This window comes from Pelobates fuscus, chromosome 3 (assembly GCF_036172605.1).
Source record: "Pelobates fuscus isolate aPelFus1 chromosome 3, aPelFus1.pri, whole genome shotgun sequence".
Taxonomy (NCBI): Eukaryota; Metazoa; Chordata; class Amphibia; order Anura; family Pelobatidae; genus Pelobates; species Pelobates fuscus.
Genome location: NC_086319.1, coordinates 163,056,038 through 163,072,704, shown reverse-complemented (window position 1 = coordinate 163,072,704; position 16,667 = coordinate 163,056,038). Strand labels below are relative to the sequence as shown.

At 42.7% G+C, this 16,667-nt stretch overlaps 1 protein-coding gene across 1 annotated transcript in view; it reads left to right on the top strand.

Annotated features, from left to right (window-relative positions):
* The window catches only part of LOC134600929 (rho crystallin-like), a 47,156-nt gene that overhangs the window by 13,408 nt on the left and 17,081 nt on the right, over window positions 1-16,667 (top strand). The window contains exons 3-5 of the mRNA XM_063445316.1: window positions 251-367; window positions 1,421-1,498; window positions 9,381-9,503. Coding sequence (XP_063301386.1) covers window positions 251-367; window positions 1,421-1,498; window positions 9,381-9,503 — 318 coding nt within the window. The remainder of the gene's footprint in view (window positions 1-250; window positions 368-1,420; window positions 1,499-9,380; window positions 9,504-16,667) is intronic.

Genomic DNA, 16,667 nt, shown 5'->3' with positions numbered 1-16,667 from the left:
CTTTCTACATGGTAATATTTTTATTAGGTGAAGTCATGGTCACCTAACATTTTTATTATATCAATAGTAACCGGTAAATTTAGCTTCCTCAAAATGACCTTGAAAAGGTCTATGTCTGGGGAAAATATGTTTTCTTCATCAGTTTTGCTTGGGAATGTTTATGATAGGAGCCATGAGCACTTTCCCAAGGTGCACAGGTTTAGGGGATATTTGTACTCTTATCTGAAAGCTTTTCTGTTTTTGATTCTAGCTATGGTGCACATATTTTTCTCCAGAGTTGGTACGCAAAGCACTGGAGAAATCCTTAAGTGACCTTCAACTGGACTACCTTGACTTGTTTCTAATGCACTGGCCATTTTCACTAAAGGTATGGTATAAAGATATAATATGATTAATTCAACCAAAGTGAAGTGTTCCCCAAACTTTTTAATCCACAGTATATCAGGGATAGACACATATAGACAACAATCTGAGGTAAAATGCATTGAACACTGAATGTGCAATACAACCTTAAGTGATCATAACACTACACCCTGCTGGACATACTGCCCTAGAGTAAAGAAAACTCCCACAAGCATATTAAACTAATGCCAGCACTACAGAGAGACCAAAGGAGAAATGTTTGGCAAGTTCCTTCTGAACAGGAGATATTGTAAGAGAACACATGCACTTCAGAAAGTCCTAGGTCTCATCATGGAGGTATATCATGCAAATTCAATAAGCTAAAGACACACACTTAGGTTCTTTAAACATGTTTAAATTCTATAGTACTATAGCTCCAACCATCGTTGGAAAAATTAAAATTAAAGTGTCTCTCTCACCTCAAACGTACCTTTCTCCTATTGTTTTCTCTTCTTTTCCTCTTTCAGAATCTGTTCTTCTTTTCTTCAAAGTAGGCCTACTACGCTTGACAGTTGTGACAAAAGGGTGGAGTAGGCAAGTTTGCGGTGAAAGAGCAACTTTAAGAAAACAAATGTAGTAAGGCAACAACAAATATTTCAATTAAGAGTTTATTCTGCCAGAGTACGGTACTCGCAATCTTTCAACTCTTAGAGGCTCAGTCTTCATCAAGCATCTTCTGAGGGTTGAAACGTTGCCAGGTGTGGAATAAGATCTTAACTGGAATATTAGCTGGCTTGTGTCTGCATGTATCTTGGCTCTTGTTAAGAACCTGAAAAAAAAATATTTTTTTTTGGATACCTCACCCATATATATCAGAGTGTAGGTTCTCCTTTTTGTTTTCACATAACAAAGCATGTGGCTATCAGGTTTATGGTACGTACCAGAAGTTCCTATTATCAGTACTAATTGAGTATTTAGGCAGTATTTTGTTAAACCTTTGACACATCTAGTAATGATGTAATTCTAACTGGATTGCTGCAGAAGGGAATAGTACAGTAACTTATCTATCTGTCTAAAGTCTGCAGGTGCTGAGCGTCACACTGATTCCAACAAGGGCTTTATTTATGACAATGTGGATTTTCTGTCTACATGGGAGGTAAGGCACATATGTACAATTCTTCTTTATTGATAAATCTAACAAAATTTAATTATTCATGTTTATTTCCAATTATAGGCCCAAATGTATCCACAATTACCAGTAATAATTAAAATTTAGAAAACTCCTTAGCATACTTCCTCTTTTTCGCATGAGAAAATTAAGTTCAACATGGAAAAAAACAATAAGTTCAACAAAGAAATTCAATAATTAAACAATAATGATGCTGGACCATCAAGTGAAACCAATCCAATGTGGATACACACATTCTCTTCACACTAGATAAAAAAAGAGGGGGGAAAGTGAGGGTAATAGATAATAGTACCTAGCAATAATCTATGCATAAACCAAACACAATAATAAACCATAAGGAATAAGCAAGATATATGGAAAAATCTATTACAAAATATGGAACTTACAAATAGACTAAGAAAAATAACAATAAGGTATCAAACACCCACAGGCACAGAGAGACCAAAAAAATGGAAATTTGGAAAGCCATCTAGGAGGTGGCGAGGGAAAAATAGATATGAGATTTTAAAATGTCAGAAAAATAAGCGCTTAGCAGAACAACCTCAGAAAAAGCAGCATTGTAGGCTGAATGAGCACCAAATAAGGAGGAAATACCTACAGAAGAAAGGAGTCAGCAAACCCATCTGGCTAGAGAAGCAAAATATACTGGACCAAAAAGACGCACATAGAAAACAAGCATCAAATAATTATTAGACGTCAAAGCCTTCAAAAAAATAGAACACTAAGGAAATATCACAGATATTGGGGATATTTAGTTACAGGTGGAATGGACAAATGTATACCTCTGAGTAAAATACAAGCTAGCAAATTCTTGATCACCACAATTCGGAAATGGGCAGTCAAAATGTCTTAACAAAAAAAGAAGGCAATATGCCTTCTGAAAAAAATATCAGACACGAAGTTCAAAATCACAATCACAAGGGCTGTAAAGGGATCGAAGCTTCTTGCCACACATCATCAACCCCAAGCACAGATCAGTCTAAATCTTGGAGCCTACAAATCCCAAAGGATTTGCATTTTATTTGTGTGCAGTGCCCTGCAGATAGTAAAATGTTCAATAAACATGCACAAATAAGCAAAATCCAAGTCAAAATAGCATAGTTGGAAAAATGACAAAAGGCTATCAAAGTTAGTTGGATAACATGGAAGTGCTCTTCATAGCAGTGTGGGTTGTGCTGTGGGCGCTGGAAAGAGTCAATTTTATAACATGACAGGAGGCTTCGTATTTGCTTAAGTCTCTCTTTACTAGAACTCCACAGCAGCACAGAAAAACAACCAATCAGAAAAAAGTTAGGTACTATAAAACTCCCCTCCCCATGCATCATTTCCTCTTTCTTTGCTGCTCCGCATCAGTACAGGTCAGAGTACCTCTGCCTCCTGCTAATATTAGTTGGTGGCTTTGGGTTTTATTATGATTTATTTAGGGTGTATATTTGTTATTTTAGTCATGTTGTTTTGCTTATATATATATTGTATTTTCATATATATATTTTATGTTATAGCATTTAGTTATACCTATGTTATGTACATTGTTTGGTCATATAATTATTTTGAATCCATATTATATTGATTATACATATTGTTTTTATATTATTTTCCGTTTTTACTTTTTTTCTGCTTCATGATTTCTGCATGTTTTTTTGCTCGTTTCCCCTGTGTCATTGGGGATGTTTGTGGTATTGGGGGAGCCCCTGGGGATTCCTGTTGTTTGTTTCCCCCTCCTCTCCACTCCCTGGCGCCTTTCTACTAGTTTCCCTCCCCTGTGGGGATGCGGGCGCTTTGCTCGGGGTGTCAGGAGACTAGCCGTTTGTCTGCCTCCTCTGACTCCCCGAGCTCTGGTGTGAGACTGCCGGCGCCCGGGGTTCCTCGCGGTCAGACGCGAGCACCCCGCGACCGGGTCTGCTCACGCACGTGGCCGCCTCGCCGCGGCCGGGTTTTCTCTCAGCCTCGTGGATCCGACCAGCTGGAGAAAGGGGTGCCTGCTCACGGCCCCTCCTCCTTCCACGGTCAGATCTCTGCGTTTGTTGCCCTGCTGAGATTCCCCGGCGGGTCTCAGCAGGTTTACCACATTTCCACATATATCACTATAGTTTATTTAGTGTAGATCTCACAGCTTGCTGTGAGCTTTAGGGCTTTTTATAGGTCAGACTTCTGATTTTCTATGACAGTTCTTATTTTCTGGCTGTGTATTTGTCTCACAGTGTATATGAGATTACTATGCGTTTTTCTCTCAGTTTATATGAGATTACTATGCGTTTTTCTCTCAGTTTATATGAGATTACTATGCGTTTTTCTATCAGTGTATATGAGATTACTATGTGTTTTTCTGACAGTGTATATCAGATTACTATGTGTTTGTCTGACAGTGTATATGAGCTAGCTGTGTGTTTTCTGACTATATATATCAGATTACTATGTGTTTTTCTGACAGTGTATATGTGGTAGCTGTGTGTTTTTCTGATTATGTATATCAGATTATTATGTGTTTTTCTCACTGTGTATATGAGGTTGCTAGGTGTTTTTCTGACTGTGTATACGAGATTACTGTGTGTTTTTCTGACTGGGTATATGAGATTATTAAGTGTTTTTCTGACAGTATATATGTGACTACTGTGTGTTTTTCTGACTGGGTATGTGAGATTATTATATGTTTTTCTGTCAGTGTATGTCAGATTACTATGTGTTTTCTGACAGTGTATATCACAGATTGCTGGGTGTTTTTTACTGACAGTGTATATCGCAGATTGCTGCGTGTTTTACGGACAGTGTATATCACATATTGCGGTGAGTTTGACTGCTGTGTATATCTCAGGATACTGTAGTTTTGCTGACAGTGTATATCGCGGATTCCTGTGAGTTACAGGTATTGTGAGCTTGGATTAGTGTGCCTCGCAGTATATAGCCTTTCGGGTCCAGCTATGGGGTCTCTGAGGAGACTACTCTGGTATGAACTCACTGTCCATGGCATACATATAGTGTTAACAGACCTGGATCTGGAATACCAGTCTACACTGATTCTATTCAATATTTTCAGATATGATGATGATGGTATCTATATTTACGATTGAGACATCAAACAGATCTGTGTGAGCTTGTGCATACCAATTCACAGTTTAAGGTGAGTATCGCTCTATGTATCTTACTTTCAGGGACATGGTAATCACTGTGACAACTTCCGCTTATACCAATACAGCTGGGATACCGCTATTTGCCTGCTGGGCATTTAGGGACTGCCAGTCCCGGTTCAAGTTACTCAGACAGCATTACGCTGCCTAAAAGGGTTGATTGTCTAAGGGCCCTATGTCACAAGATGCCCTGAGGATCTACAATTTTGGGGACCTCTACCCGAACTCAGAGGTCCTCGTTACTCATTCGATACCCACTGTAAAGCGCTACGGAATTGGAAGGCGCTGTATATAAATACATGTTATTAATAATATTGGTATCACTCAACCCATTGATTGGCCTGCTATGTCTGTGCCCCATTGATTGGCCTGCTATGTCTGTGCCCATAAGATTGGCCTGCTTTGTCTGTGCCCATAAGATTGGCCTGCTTTGTCTGTGCCCATAAGATTGGCCTGCTATGTCTGTGCCCATAAGAATGGCCTGCTATGTCTGTGCCCACAAGAATGGCCTGCTATGTCTGTGCCCACAAGAATGGCCTGCTATGTCTGTGCCACAAGAATGGCCTGCTATGTCTGTGCCCGTAAGAACGGCCTGCTATGTCTGTGCCCATGAGAATGGCCTGCTATGTCTATACCCATAAGAACGGCCTACTATGTCTGTGCCCATAAGAACGGCCTACTATGTCTGTGCCCATAAGAACGGCCTACTATGTCTGTGCCCATAAGAATGGCCTGCTATGTCTGTGCCCATAAGAACGGCCTGCTATGTCTGTGCCCATAAGAACGGCCTGCTATGTCTGTGCCCATAAGAACGGCCTGCTATGTCTGTGCCCATAAGAACGGCCTACTATGTCTGTGCACATTAAAATGGCCTGCTATACATGTGCCCCATCGAATAGCCTGCTATGTCGGTGCCTACTTGATGGCCTGCTATGTATGCGACTATTTGCTTGGCTACCTTTCTGTGTCCATTCGTTTGGTCTGCTGGGCCTGTGCCCTACTGACGGGCCTACACTATTGGTACCGATCCCCTTTTGGCCGCCGGCCTGGGGTAACTTCACTGAGGATAACCCTGAGCCCACCAGTGACATGGAGGTAGGCAGGTGTCCAGACAAACACCATTGCCATAGTGTTCGAGAGGACACAAGTATACGGCCATCTGAGTATGGTGGGAAGAGTGAAAGCCCTAAACCTCAGGCCTGGAGGGCTAAGTTTCTAATGAAGACCCCGGACACATCCACGTTGTCCTCCAAACCGGTGACGGTGCATCTCCAAGGAGAACTTCGCACAAGCAAGGACCGGTACTCATACTCCTACAGGTGAAAGCGGTGTTTTTTCCTTGTCTTTACCGGCTACTCCGTATCTGCCTCCCGGAATCCTTATAGGTTCAGTAGTTTTTTCCTGCGTTAGGTTAGCTCCTGGCCATGTCCAGCGGGACTTACTTTTCCTACGTTCCGGCCTGCTGTTTACCTTCTATCCGAGATAGAATTGGCGTATTATTCTTATCTACGTTGATTGTTGCCTTTTGTTTTTTTCTTGACTTCCTTTTCGCTCGGGACGTCGTGAGGCCAGACTTGACCTCCTCCGACCTCCCAGGCACTCGTGGATCGCAGGAGAACGTCTCCAGCTTTCCTCAGACTACCAACGGTCTACCTGGACCCCGCGCGCACGCACGGGATCCGGATAGTCGGTTGATAGTTTTCCATCGTTGTTTCCGAAGATTGCCCTCAGCCTTATGCTGACATTAATAATTGGTGCGCACTACAGTTTGGTCCCCCTGAATCTCTAGGGACTCTAATTTGCACCACGGGAGGGTGCGGCCCTCCATCACCTCGATCCGAGTATATTTTCTTTCGGGAACAGAGGGCGAACCCTCTCATACAGAACCGGATACTGATTTGTTATTAGAGGGCGCAACCCCTCACTCGTCCTCAACCTGATACTGGGCTGGATTCAGAGGACAGGTTGGGAGGACCCACTCGCATCCGGTCACGGCTGTTGGTTACTAACGGGTGCGGCCCGCTCAGGCTAGCAGCCGGACGCTCTCACGGTATGCGATCATAGTGGTAGAGAGCGCGGCTCTCTCATACACTCGACGCTCTACTATACTGGCCATTTGTTCATCACACAGGCTTGTACCTGTGCAAAACATCAATGACTACACAGAGGGGCGTCCCCCCTGCATTCAATTAGAACTGACATCCACGCTACTGACTTCGTTCTAGAGGTCTGCCTGGTCATGCAAGAATTGCATGTTTAGTCTAGATCCCTGGATCCGGACCGCTGTAAAACGAGCAAGAGATACTCAGAGGTATAACGGTGGGAGTCTCACACTTATTCGCACACACCCCTGGAGATGGTACGACTAACAGGTGACCCTCCGGTACTAGGAGTGTGCAGGTTTTTTGGCAGACTCTGCACCATGTAATACAGAGATTGCTTTCTGTTTTGGATATCCAGACCATTCCGAACAAACTGCGCAGACAGTTTCTCCCATGTCAAGATGTCAGGAGATATAGAGACCTTCATGGAGCAAACGGGCACTGCCTTGCTCGGGTAACAAGATTATGGAAGGCCTATTTCCTGGTCGGAAGGTAAAACCGTACGTATGGATCACAGGGTAAGACTGGAAACCCCGGTTGTCTTGTCTTCCCGGGTCTTTATGATCTTGAGATAAGGCGGCTGGACTGCCCCGTCTCCTCGGACGAGGGCCCTCTGTCTATGCTCTATTTATCCCCCACGAGAGCCATTTTGTTGGATTCGTGCTAACCTACTTTTCAACTACCGTCGAGGAGACCTACGAGACTTCATGGAGGTACCTGGTGTGCCCCGATTCCTACACAAACATCTTTCACTCTTGGACGAGGGCATTTCTGGATGGAAATCTGCGCTCCAGTTCGCTTTTCCCATTCCTTTGCAGATTTCTGGGATTCACTATTCCCAGAGTAGTCGACCACCGTTTCCTCCACACAAGTTCAGTTCGGAACCCTGCATGGACGTCCTTTGGAGTCTTTTCTCTACTGCGTCCGAGGATTACTCAGTCCATTTGGAATATTGGTATCACTTAGAGTAGGGCTGGTTTGGCCACACTCTTGCCTGCATTATGTATTTATCGTCGGATGAGACATCTCACCGGGTAGGACAGGAAGGAACGGAAGATCTTCCTCGGTTTCTCTATTGCAATTTTGGTGGGGGACTTAGGCGCATTCCTTGAGATTGGAGATCTACCTGCAAGGCCGCATCGCCGAAGGACCCTGGCACGATCGGAGGAGCCGCCTTACGGATCGTGAGTTGAGACAGGGTGGCAGTTTCTCCTCGCGACCCTAAGTCCGAGATTGACCTTCTATATTATACAACTACAGGAATATGGCTAACAGGTCAACTTGCCAGCTCAGGGACCAACTGCTAGGAAACAGGTCGCAACACCACGTACAATGGATTTACCGGCGGATGGTGCTTTTTTCTGTATTTGAGATGCTTCATCGGCTGGCATCTTCTTTGATCCGTCGGCTGTCGTTTATCGTTCTTGGAATGTCCGATTAGGATTACTCTGAAATTTCCTGGAATAGATACCAGCGACACAAACAGCGTTGGATTGGTGAACTGAGCGTTGAAACAGCAAATACAAAGCCTCCTGTCATGTTATAAAATTGTAGATTATGCTAGCTTTAGTGTACCTATAATCTTAATTTTATTAATGACAGGAGGCGAGTATTTCCCACCCATTCTTGTCCCTCCCTTGTCAATGTTATAGTTTGGATTGTCAGGTACGTATGCAACTCTGTTTGTTGTCTCTGCTACCTGTCGCTTTTTCCTTATGTCTGTGTTTTTTCATAAGTAGGGTTGGGATATATTAGAGTTAATTTTGGTTGCTACAGTGGGTACCTACATGTTTATTCAGAGTACATTTCATTGGATAATCAGCCTGTTCGATTCTGTTTTTTTCTCTCGTTTCAGTTTACAGTCCATCAACACTATCTAGTAGGACGATTACTCTCGGATGATGGACATCGTTATTTCATCGTATCTAGGACTTTGTTTCTTCCCCATGATGTTTCTCTGCCTTTTATTCTGTTTTTGTCGCAGCTTGAAAGAGGAAATGATGCATGGGGAGGGGAGTTTTATAGTACCTAACTTTTTTCTGATTGGTTGTTTTTCTGTGCTGCTGTGGAGTTCTAGTAAAGAGAGACTTAAGCAAATACTCGCCTCCTGTCATTAATAAAATTAAGATTATAGGTACACTAAAGCTAGCATAATCTACAATTTTCTTGGGTCAGTGCACCTATATCTGAAACTGTGTAATAGAATTGTGTGGGATAGCACTCAGACTCATAGTGCTATATCTACTACAAACACTACAATAAGATGTAGTAGTATTGGCGACTAGAGTGCCTCTTTAGAATTAATATTGTTTATTAATATTGTTTAACCCCTTAAGGACACATGACATGTGTGACATGTCATGATTCCCTTTTATTCCAAAAGTTTGGTCCTTAAGGGGTTAAATAGTATCAACTCAGAATCAACCATTTGTGGACAGATCAGTCTATTCTTAATTGATATTGGGGCTATATACTCATCAGTGAGATGTGGTGAGCTGACAAAAGCAAAAAATGGCTAAAACACCTCAGGTGGAAAAAATAGTAGCAAGTGAGCCCTAAATTGTGTGTCATATATAAATATAAATTGTTTAGATAATCTGTTTCAATTTCTGTGATCTAAAGGCTCTGGAGGCTTGTAAAGATGCAGGACTGGTGAAGTCAATTGGAGTATCCAACTTCAACCGCAGGCAACTGGAGCGTCTCCTCAGCAAACCAGGACTGAAATACAAGCCAGTCTGCAACCAGGTATGGAAGTCAATAGAAAGGTCTGTTAAAGAACACAACAAGAAGCCAACTCATATTAAAAAAAAAAGAACATTTTATAGCTAAATTAAAAGAAGACATTTCCTTTGTTAATCATTTAGCTTTTTCTTATGAACAACTATATTTTACATAGTTTCATAACGAAAACTAATCTCTGACATCACAACTTCCTTCTAAAAAGGTACAAATGAGGTATTTTATTCAAAGTAACTTTTTTGTATTATAGTGTGTCACTGTGAATATTTCTCTTTTTTCCCAGCATTTATTCTGCTAGGATATCAGTGCAGACTTATCTAATTTATTTTCATACCATTGGAAGGGGTAAAGCAACTTTGCAAAGTAGGAAAACTAGTGGCAGCAAAAAGATCACTCATTTTCTATTTGCTTGAAAAGTAATCATGTGGCCAACGTCACTTTTCTCTCCAATGCAGAGTAACCATTTTCTGAGAACACTACAAGGAGTATAATCACGTATGATTCTTACATCGCTTTGCTGCAGAGCGCTTTGTCACTGCATTCCTAATTTGGGACAGTCAAGAGGAATTGTATATTCCTAACTTCACAGGAGAAAATGTAGGATTACTTCTGCCTGTCAAAGTGCTTGAAAAGAGCATGTGCACACCACCACTCACAGGTTCCTTTACCATAAAATGCCATGCCCCTCACCAAATTTTAAACTTGTATCTGAAAAAATTGCTGTTCTTCAGGAGTAAAACTCCTCTCTTTCAATCAGATGGTCTCTGAGAGACCACCTGATTGGCGCACCACTAGAACTTAATACTTTCCTATGGGAAATATCTTTTTAACCCCTGCAGCAAAAACCCTGTCAATGAAAAGGTGACTAAGGCATTGTAATGTTAGGAATACACATTTGTATTCCCCAAAGCTATAGTGTACCTTTAATGATTCAAGACTGCAACTAGTGATGTACCGAACTGTTCGCCGGCGAATAGTTCCCGGCGAACATAGCATGTTCGCGTCCGCCACCGCGGGCGAACACATGCGGTGTTCGGTCCGCCCCCTATTCGTCATCATTGAGTAAACTTTGACCCTGTACCTCACAGTCAGCAGACACATTACAGCCAATCAGCAGCACACCCTCCCTAGCAGACCCTCCCACCTACTGGACAGCATCCATTTTAGATTAATTCGGAAGCTGCAACCATTTTTTATTTTTTTTTCAATTTATTATTTTTTTTTTTTAGTGCATATAAATGTTACAAGTAGATACTACCCCCAGACACTCTGTGTTACTGCAGATACTCCCTCCAGACACCCTGTGTTACTGCAGATACTCCCCCCAGACACTCTGTGTTACTGCAGATACTCCCTCCAGACACCCTGTGTTACTGCAGATACTCCCCCCAGACACTCTGTGTTACTGCAGATACTCCCTCCAGACACTGACACAGAGCAGAATAGGGACTGTTCCCCCTACATAGGGTCACTTGGCAGATATGGATTGACACCTATTCTAAGGATCCCTGATAAACACTGACACGGAGCCCTCCATGGGTGAAGATGGATTAATTTTTTTTTGTGCTCGGGTTTTTTATTTTATTTTTAAGTTCGACGGGTTTTAGAAGAAGAAGACGTTGAATAGTAAGTTGAATTTTACTTTACAGGGTAGTAATTTTATTCCCCCTTCACTATTTTTTAGGGTGAGGGGGTAGGTAGGGGCTTTTTTATTTAGTTGTGTGACTAGGGGCTTGGGGACACACACTGCATACACACTATACACACACTGCACACACTATACACACACTACACACAATATACACACACTATACACACACACTGTACACACTATACACACACTGTACACACTATGCACACACACACTACACACACTGCATACACACACTATACACACTGCATACACACTGCACACACTATACACACTGCACACACTATACACACACTGCACACTCTATACACACACTGCACACTCTATACACACACTATACACACACTGCATACACTATACACACTCTACACACACTGCATACACACTGCACACACTGCATACACTATACACACACTGCACTAACTATACACACACTGCACACACTATACACACACTGCATACACTATACACACACTGCATACACACTATACACACACTGCACACACTATACACACACTACACACACTACACACACACACACTGTACACACTATGCACATACTGCATACACTATACACACACACTACATACACACTGCACACATTATACACACACTACACACACTATACACACCATATACACACACACTGTACACACTATGCACACACTGCACACACTGCATACACTATGCACACACTATACACACACACTACACACACTGCATACACACACACTACACACACTCTATACACACACTGCACACACTATACACACTATACACACACACTATACACACTCACTATACACACAATATACACACACTTTACACACTATACACACACTGCATAAACATACATTTAAAAAAAATTGCAGCTGTTTTTTACATTTCAAAGTTGGGGAGGGGGGTGCCAAATAAAGGATCCGCCCCGGGTGCCAAATGCTCCAGGTACGCCCCTGTATAGAGGGGAGCCATGTTACTCTGTATATAGAGAGGAGCCATGTTTACACTGTATATAGAGGGGAGCCATGTTACTCTGTATATAGAGGGGAGCCATGTTACACTATATACAGTGGAAACATGGCTCCCTCTATATACAGAGTAACATGGCTCCCTCTATATACAGAGGGGAGCCATGTTTACACGGTATATAGAGGGAAGCCATGTTATTCTGTATATAGAGGGAGCCATGTTTACACAGTATATAGAGGGAAGCCATGTTACTCTGTATATAGAGAGGAGCCATGTTTACACTGTATATAGAGGGAACCATGTTTACACTGTATATAGAGGGGAGCCATGTTACTCTGTATATAGAGAGGAGCCATGTTTACACTGTATATAGAGGGGAGCCATGTTACTCTGTATATAGAGGGGAGCCATGTTACTCTGTATATAGAGAGGAGCCATGTTTACTGTCAGGATCGGGACAGGGATCCAACACGCAGAGTACAAAGAGTGGAAAGGTACGTATACCGGGCCTTAGAATGGCCGGACTAACGTACCGAGAGTAATAAAGAATAGTCAGAGACAAGCCGAGGTCGAGGGAACGAGAAGACAGATAAGCGAGAGACAAGCCGGGTCAAGGGATAACAGAGAAGCAGGGTAGTACAACGAGCCGAGTCAAAACCAATAGAGCAAACTAGAATACCAGAGCACTGAGTGACTAGACAAGCTAGAACCACGACAGGGCAATGAGCTGAAGTAAGGAGTAAGCTTAAATACCCTGGCTCTGGATGGAAATCACGCCTCTGACAAGTACCGATTGGATATCGGACACTTGAGTGACAGATCGCTCGTGATAGCGTCATGACGTCACGTATTGAGCGTCCTGCTAGAAAAGGACGTGGATTCCTCGCGGCCGGTGTTTAAGTGACTGGATGAACCGCGAGGAACGGAGGAAACAGCTCGCCTGGACGGATAAACCACCAAGTCTCTACCTCCCTTAGAGGTAGAGGCCTCAGGTACCCTGACAGTACCCCCCCTCTCAGATACGCCCACCGGGCGGAATGAACCGGGGCGAGATGGGAAGCGGAGGTGAAATGCTCTGCGAAGGCGAGAAGCATGAACGTCCTCCTGAGGTACCCAACTCCTCTCCTCAGGACCATATCCCCTCCAGTTGACCAGATATTGCAATTTTCCCCTTGAAATTCTGGAGTCAATGATGGAACTGACCTCGTACTCTTCCCGACCCTCCACCTGAACAGGACGAGGCGAGGAGACCTTAGAGGAGAATTTGTTGCAAATAAGAGGTTTCAACAAGGAGACATGAAAAGAGTTAGGAATGCGTAAGGCAGGTGGCAGAGCAAGGCGATACGCAACCGGATTGATACGAGTGAGAACCCTGTAAGGGCCTATGTAGCGAGGAGCAAATTTCATAGATGGAACTTTTAGGCGAATATTCTTAGTACTCAACCATACCCTATCCCCAGGAACAAAAACAGGAGCCGCTCTTCTATGTTTGTCAGCGTGTTTCTTGAACAGCGAGGAACTATGTAATAGAATTTGCCGAGTCTGATCCCATAATTTCTTCAGGTTGGCGACATGATCATCAACCGACGGTATCCCCTGAGAAGAGGAAACCGAAGGAAAAATCGAAGGATGAAAGCCATAGTTCATGAAGAAAGGGCTAGAGCGAGTTGAATCGCAAACAAGGTTATTGTGTGCGAACTCCGCCCAAGGAATCAGACCGACCCAATCGTCCTGGTGTTCGGAAACAAAGCAACGTAGATACTGTTCGATCTACTTAACTTCTGCCGCCAAGGACCTGAACTCTAGTGCATAATCCACAAGTGTTCGATTGTCCTGTCTAAGGCGCAACATTAATCTAGCTGCATTGACCTTTCTGCCAGGGGGGTCAAAAGTTCTTCTAAACGCAGCTACAAAGGCATTATAATTATAGACTAGTGGATTATCATTCTCCCATAAAGGGTTGGCCCATCTCAAAGCTTTTTCAATGAGTAGAGTAATAATAAATCCAACCTTTGCTCTATCTGTAGGATAAGAGCGGGGTTGTAATTCGAAATGGATGCTAATCTGGTTTAGAAAGCCACGACACTTCTCCGGTGACCCGCCATAACGTACTGGTGGGGTAATACGGGAAGAAGCACCTACAGTGGCTACCTCTAGACCTGAGACTGCAGGAGAAATAGAAGGAGTACGTGTCTCCTCAGGTGGATTACTAGCACGAGACAAAAGTGCCTGTAGTGCCAAAGCCATCTGATCCATCCTATGCTCCATGGCGTCAAACCTGGGATCCGAAGAACCAAGCTGACTGTTTGTACCTGCAGGATCCATTGGCCCTGTCGTAATGTCAGGATCGGGACAGGGATCCAACACGCAGAGTACAAAGAGTGGAAAGGTACGTATACCGGGCCTTAGAATGGCCGGACTAACGTACCGAGAGTAATAAAGAATAGTCAGAGACAAGCCGAGGTCGAGGGAACGAGAAGACAGATAAGCGAGAGACAAGCCGGGTCAAGGGATAACAGAGAAGCAGGGTAGTACAACGAGCCGAGTCAAAACCAATAGAGCAAACTAGAATACCAGAGCACTGAGTGACTAGACAAGCTAGAACCACGACAGGGCAATGAGCTGAAGTAAGGAGTAAGCTTAAATACCCTGGCTCTGGATGGAAATCACGCCTCTGACAAGTACCGATTGGATATCGGACACTTGAGTGACAGATCGCTCGTGATAGCGTCATGACGTCACGTATTGAGCGTCCTGCTAGAAAAGGACGTGGATTCCTCGCGGCCGGTGTTTAAGTGACTGGATGAACCGCGAGGAACGGAGGAAACAGCTCGCCTGGACGGATAAACCACCAAGTCTCTACCTCCCTTAGAGGTAGAGGCCTCAGGTACCCTGACATTTACACTGTATATAGAGGGGAGCCATGTTACTCTGTATATAGAGGGGAGCCATGTTGCACTGTATATAGAGGGAGCCATGTTACTCTGTATATAGAGGGAGCCATGTTTACACTGTATATAGAGGGGAGCCATGTTTACACAGTATACAGAGGGAGCCATGTTACTCTGTATATAGAGGGAGCCATGTTTACTCTGTATATAGAGGACTGTTTGCGGTGCGTTAAATGGGGAGTTTGGTCTGTCACTGTGAAGCGGGCGTAACCCTTACACTACCTGATCGATACAACATCATACCTGATGTTTTAAAGCACGTTATTACAAACAATTTAGGAATGTTAGGTGATTTATGCCCTTTATGGATTAAAACCAGACTCTGCATCAACTATGTAATTTTCCATGGGAGTTTTGCCATGGATCCCCCTCCGGCATGCCACAGTCCAGGTGTTAGTCCCCTTGAAACAACTTTTCCATCACTATTGTGGCCAGAAAGAGTCCCTGTGTGTTTTAAAATTCGCCTGTCCATTGAAGTCTATGGCGGTTCGCCCGTTCGCGAACATTTGCGGAAGTTCGCGTTCGCCGTTCGCGAACCGAAAATTTCGGGTTCGCGACAACACTAACTGCAACAGCTTTTACGCAGGAGCATATAGTACACTTCTACTATACAGTGAAATAGACCTGTTATTCTCAAAAACTTCCACCATTAACATGCACATCCAATAGTTACAATCATTACTAATTACTCACTAAAAAGACACACTTCAAAACAAGGATAACTAAGTTAATATGTATATCTTAAAGAAAAAGTTACAAAGCAAGTGAAACATGATACCAAATAGATATCTCTATGAAGGTTTCCAATAAACAAGGTCTATAAGACTTGCAACTATAAAAGCAAACTGATAAAAGATAAAGCAAGCATAAACATTTGATAGAGAGGAACAAAAATACATTTGCACTCATTTGCAGTAAGCAAATGTACAGTCAGATAACAACTAGAATATAAAGTTATTTGCAATAAAAAAAAGGTGAATACATATGCACTAAGTATGGACATTACTTAAAATAAAATGTTGAATTCCAATTGAGAAAAATTATATAAGCAAATAGGTAGATAAATAGTGCAGAAAAGGGGGGAAAAACATTGTATACATATAACAAGTGGGCAATTAGTGCCACCTACTGGATAGAGAAAAAAATACATGATTATCTTATACAATATCAAATTCGAAATTTCAATATACTCTCTTCCAAGCTTTTTTTTTTCCCATAAAACATAGTTCCAAATCTGACCTTTTTAATATCTTTAAAAGAACACATGTTTACACTATTTTAGCTTATATGGGTTCAGTTGCCTTTGCTTGATTTTATGTTTAGCAATGCAGCTGGACAAAAGTGGTAAGTGGTGTCCCTCAGGGTTCTGTTTTGGGACCATTTTTATTTAACATGTCTATAAATGATCTTGAAATAGGCATTGAAAGCCATGTTTTATTGATTGCAAATGACACAAAACTTTGTGAAGTAATAAAATGTGAGCAGGATATTGCTTTGCTGCAGAGGGATTTAGATAGATTGGGGGACTGGGCACTAAAATGGCAGATTCAATTTAATCTAGAAAAATGCAAAGTTATGCACTTCGTGGTAAAGAATACA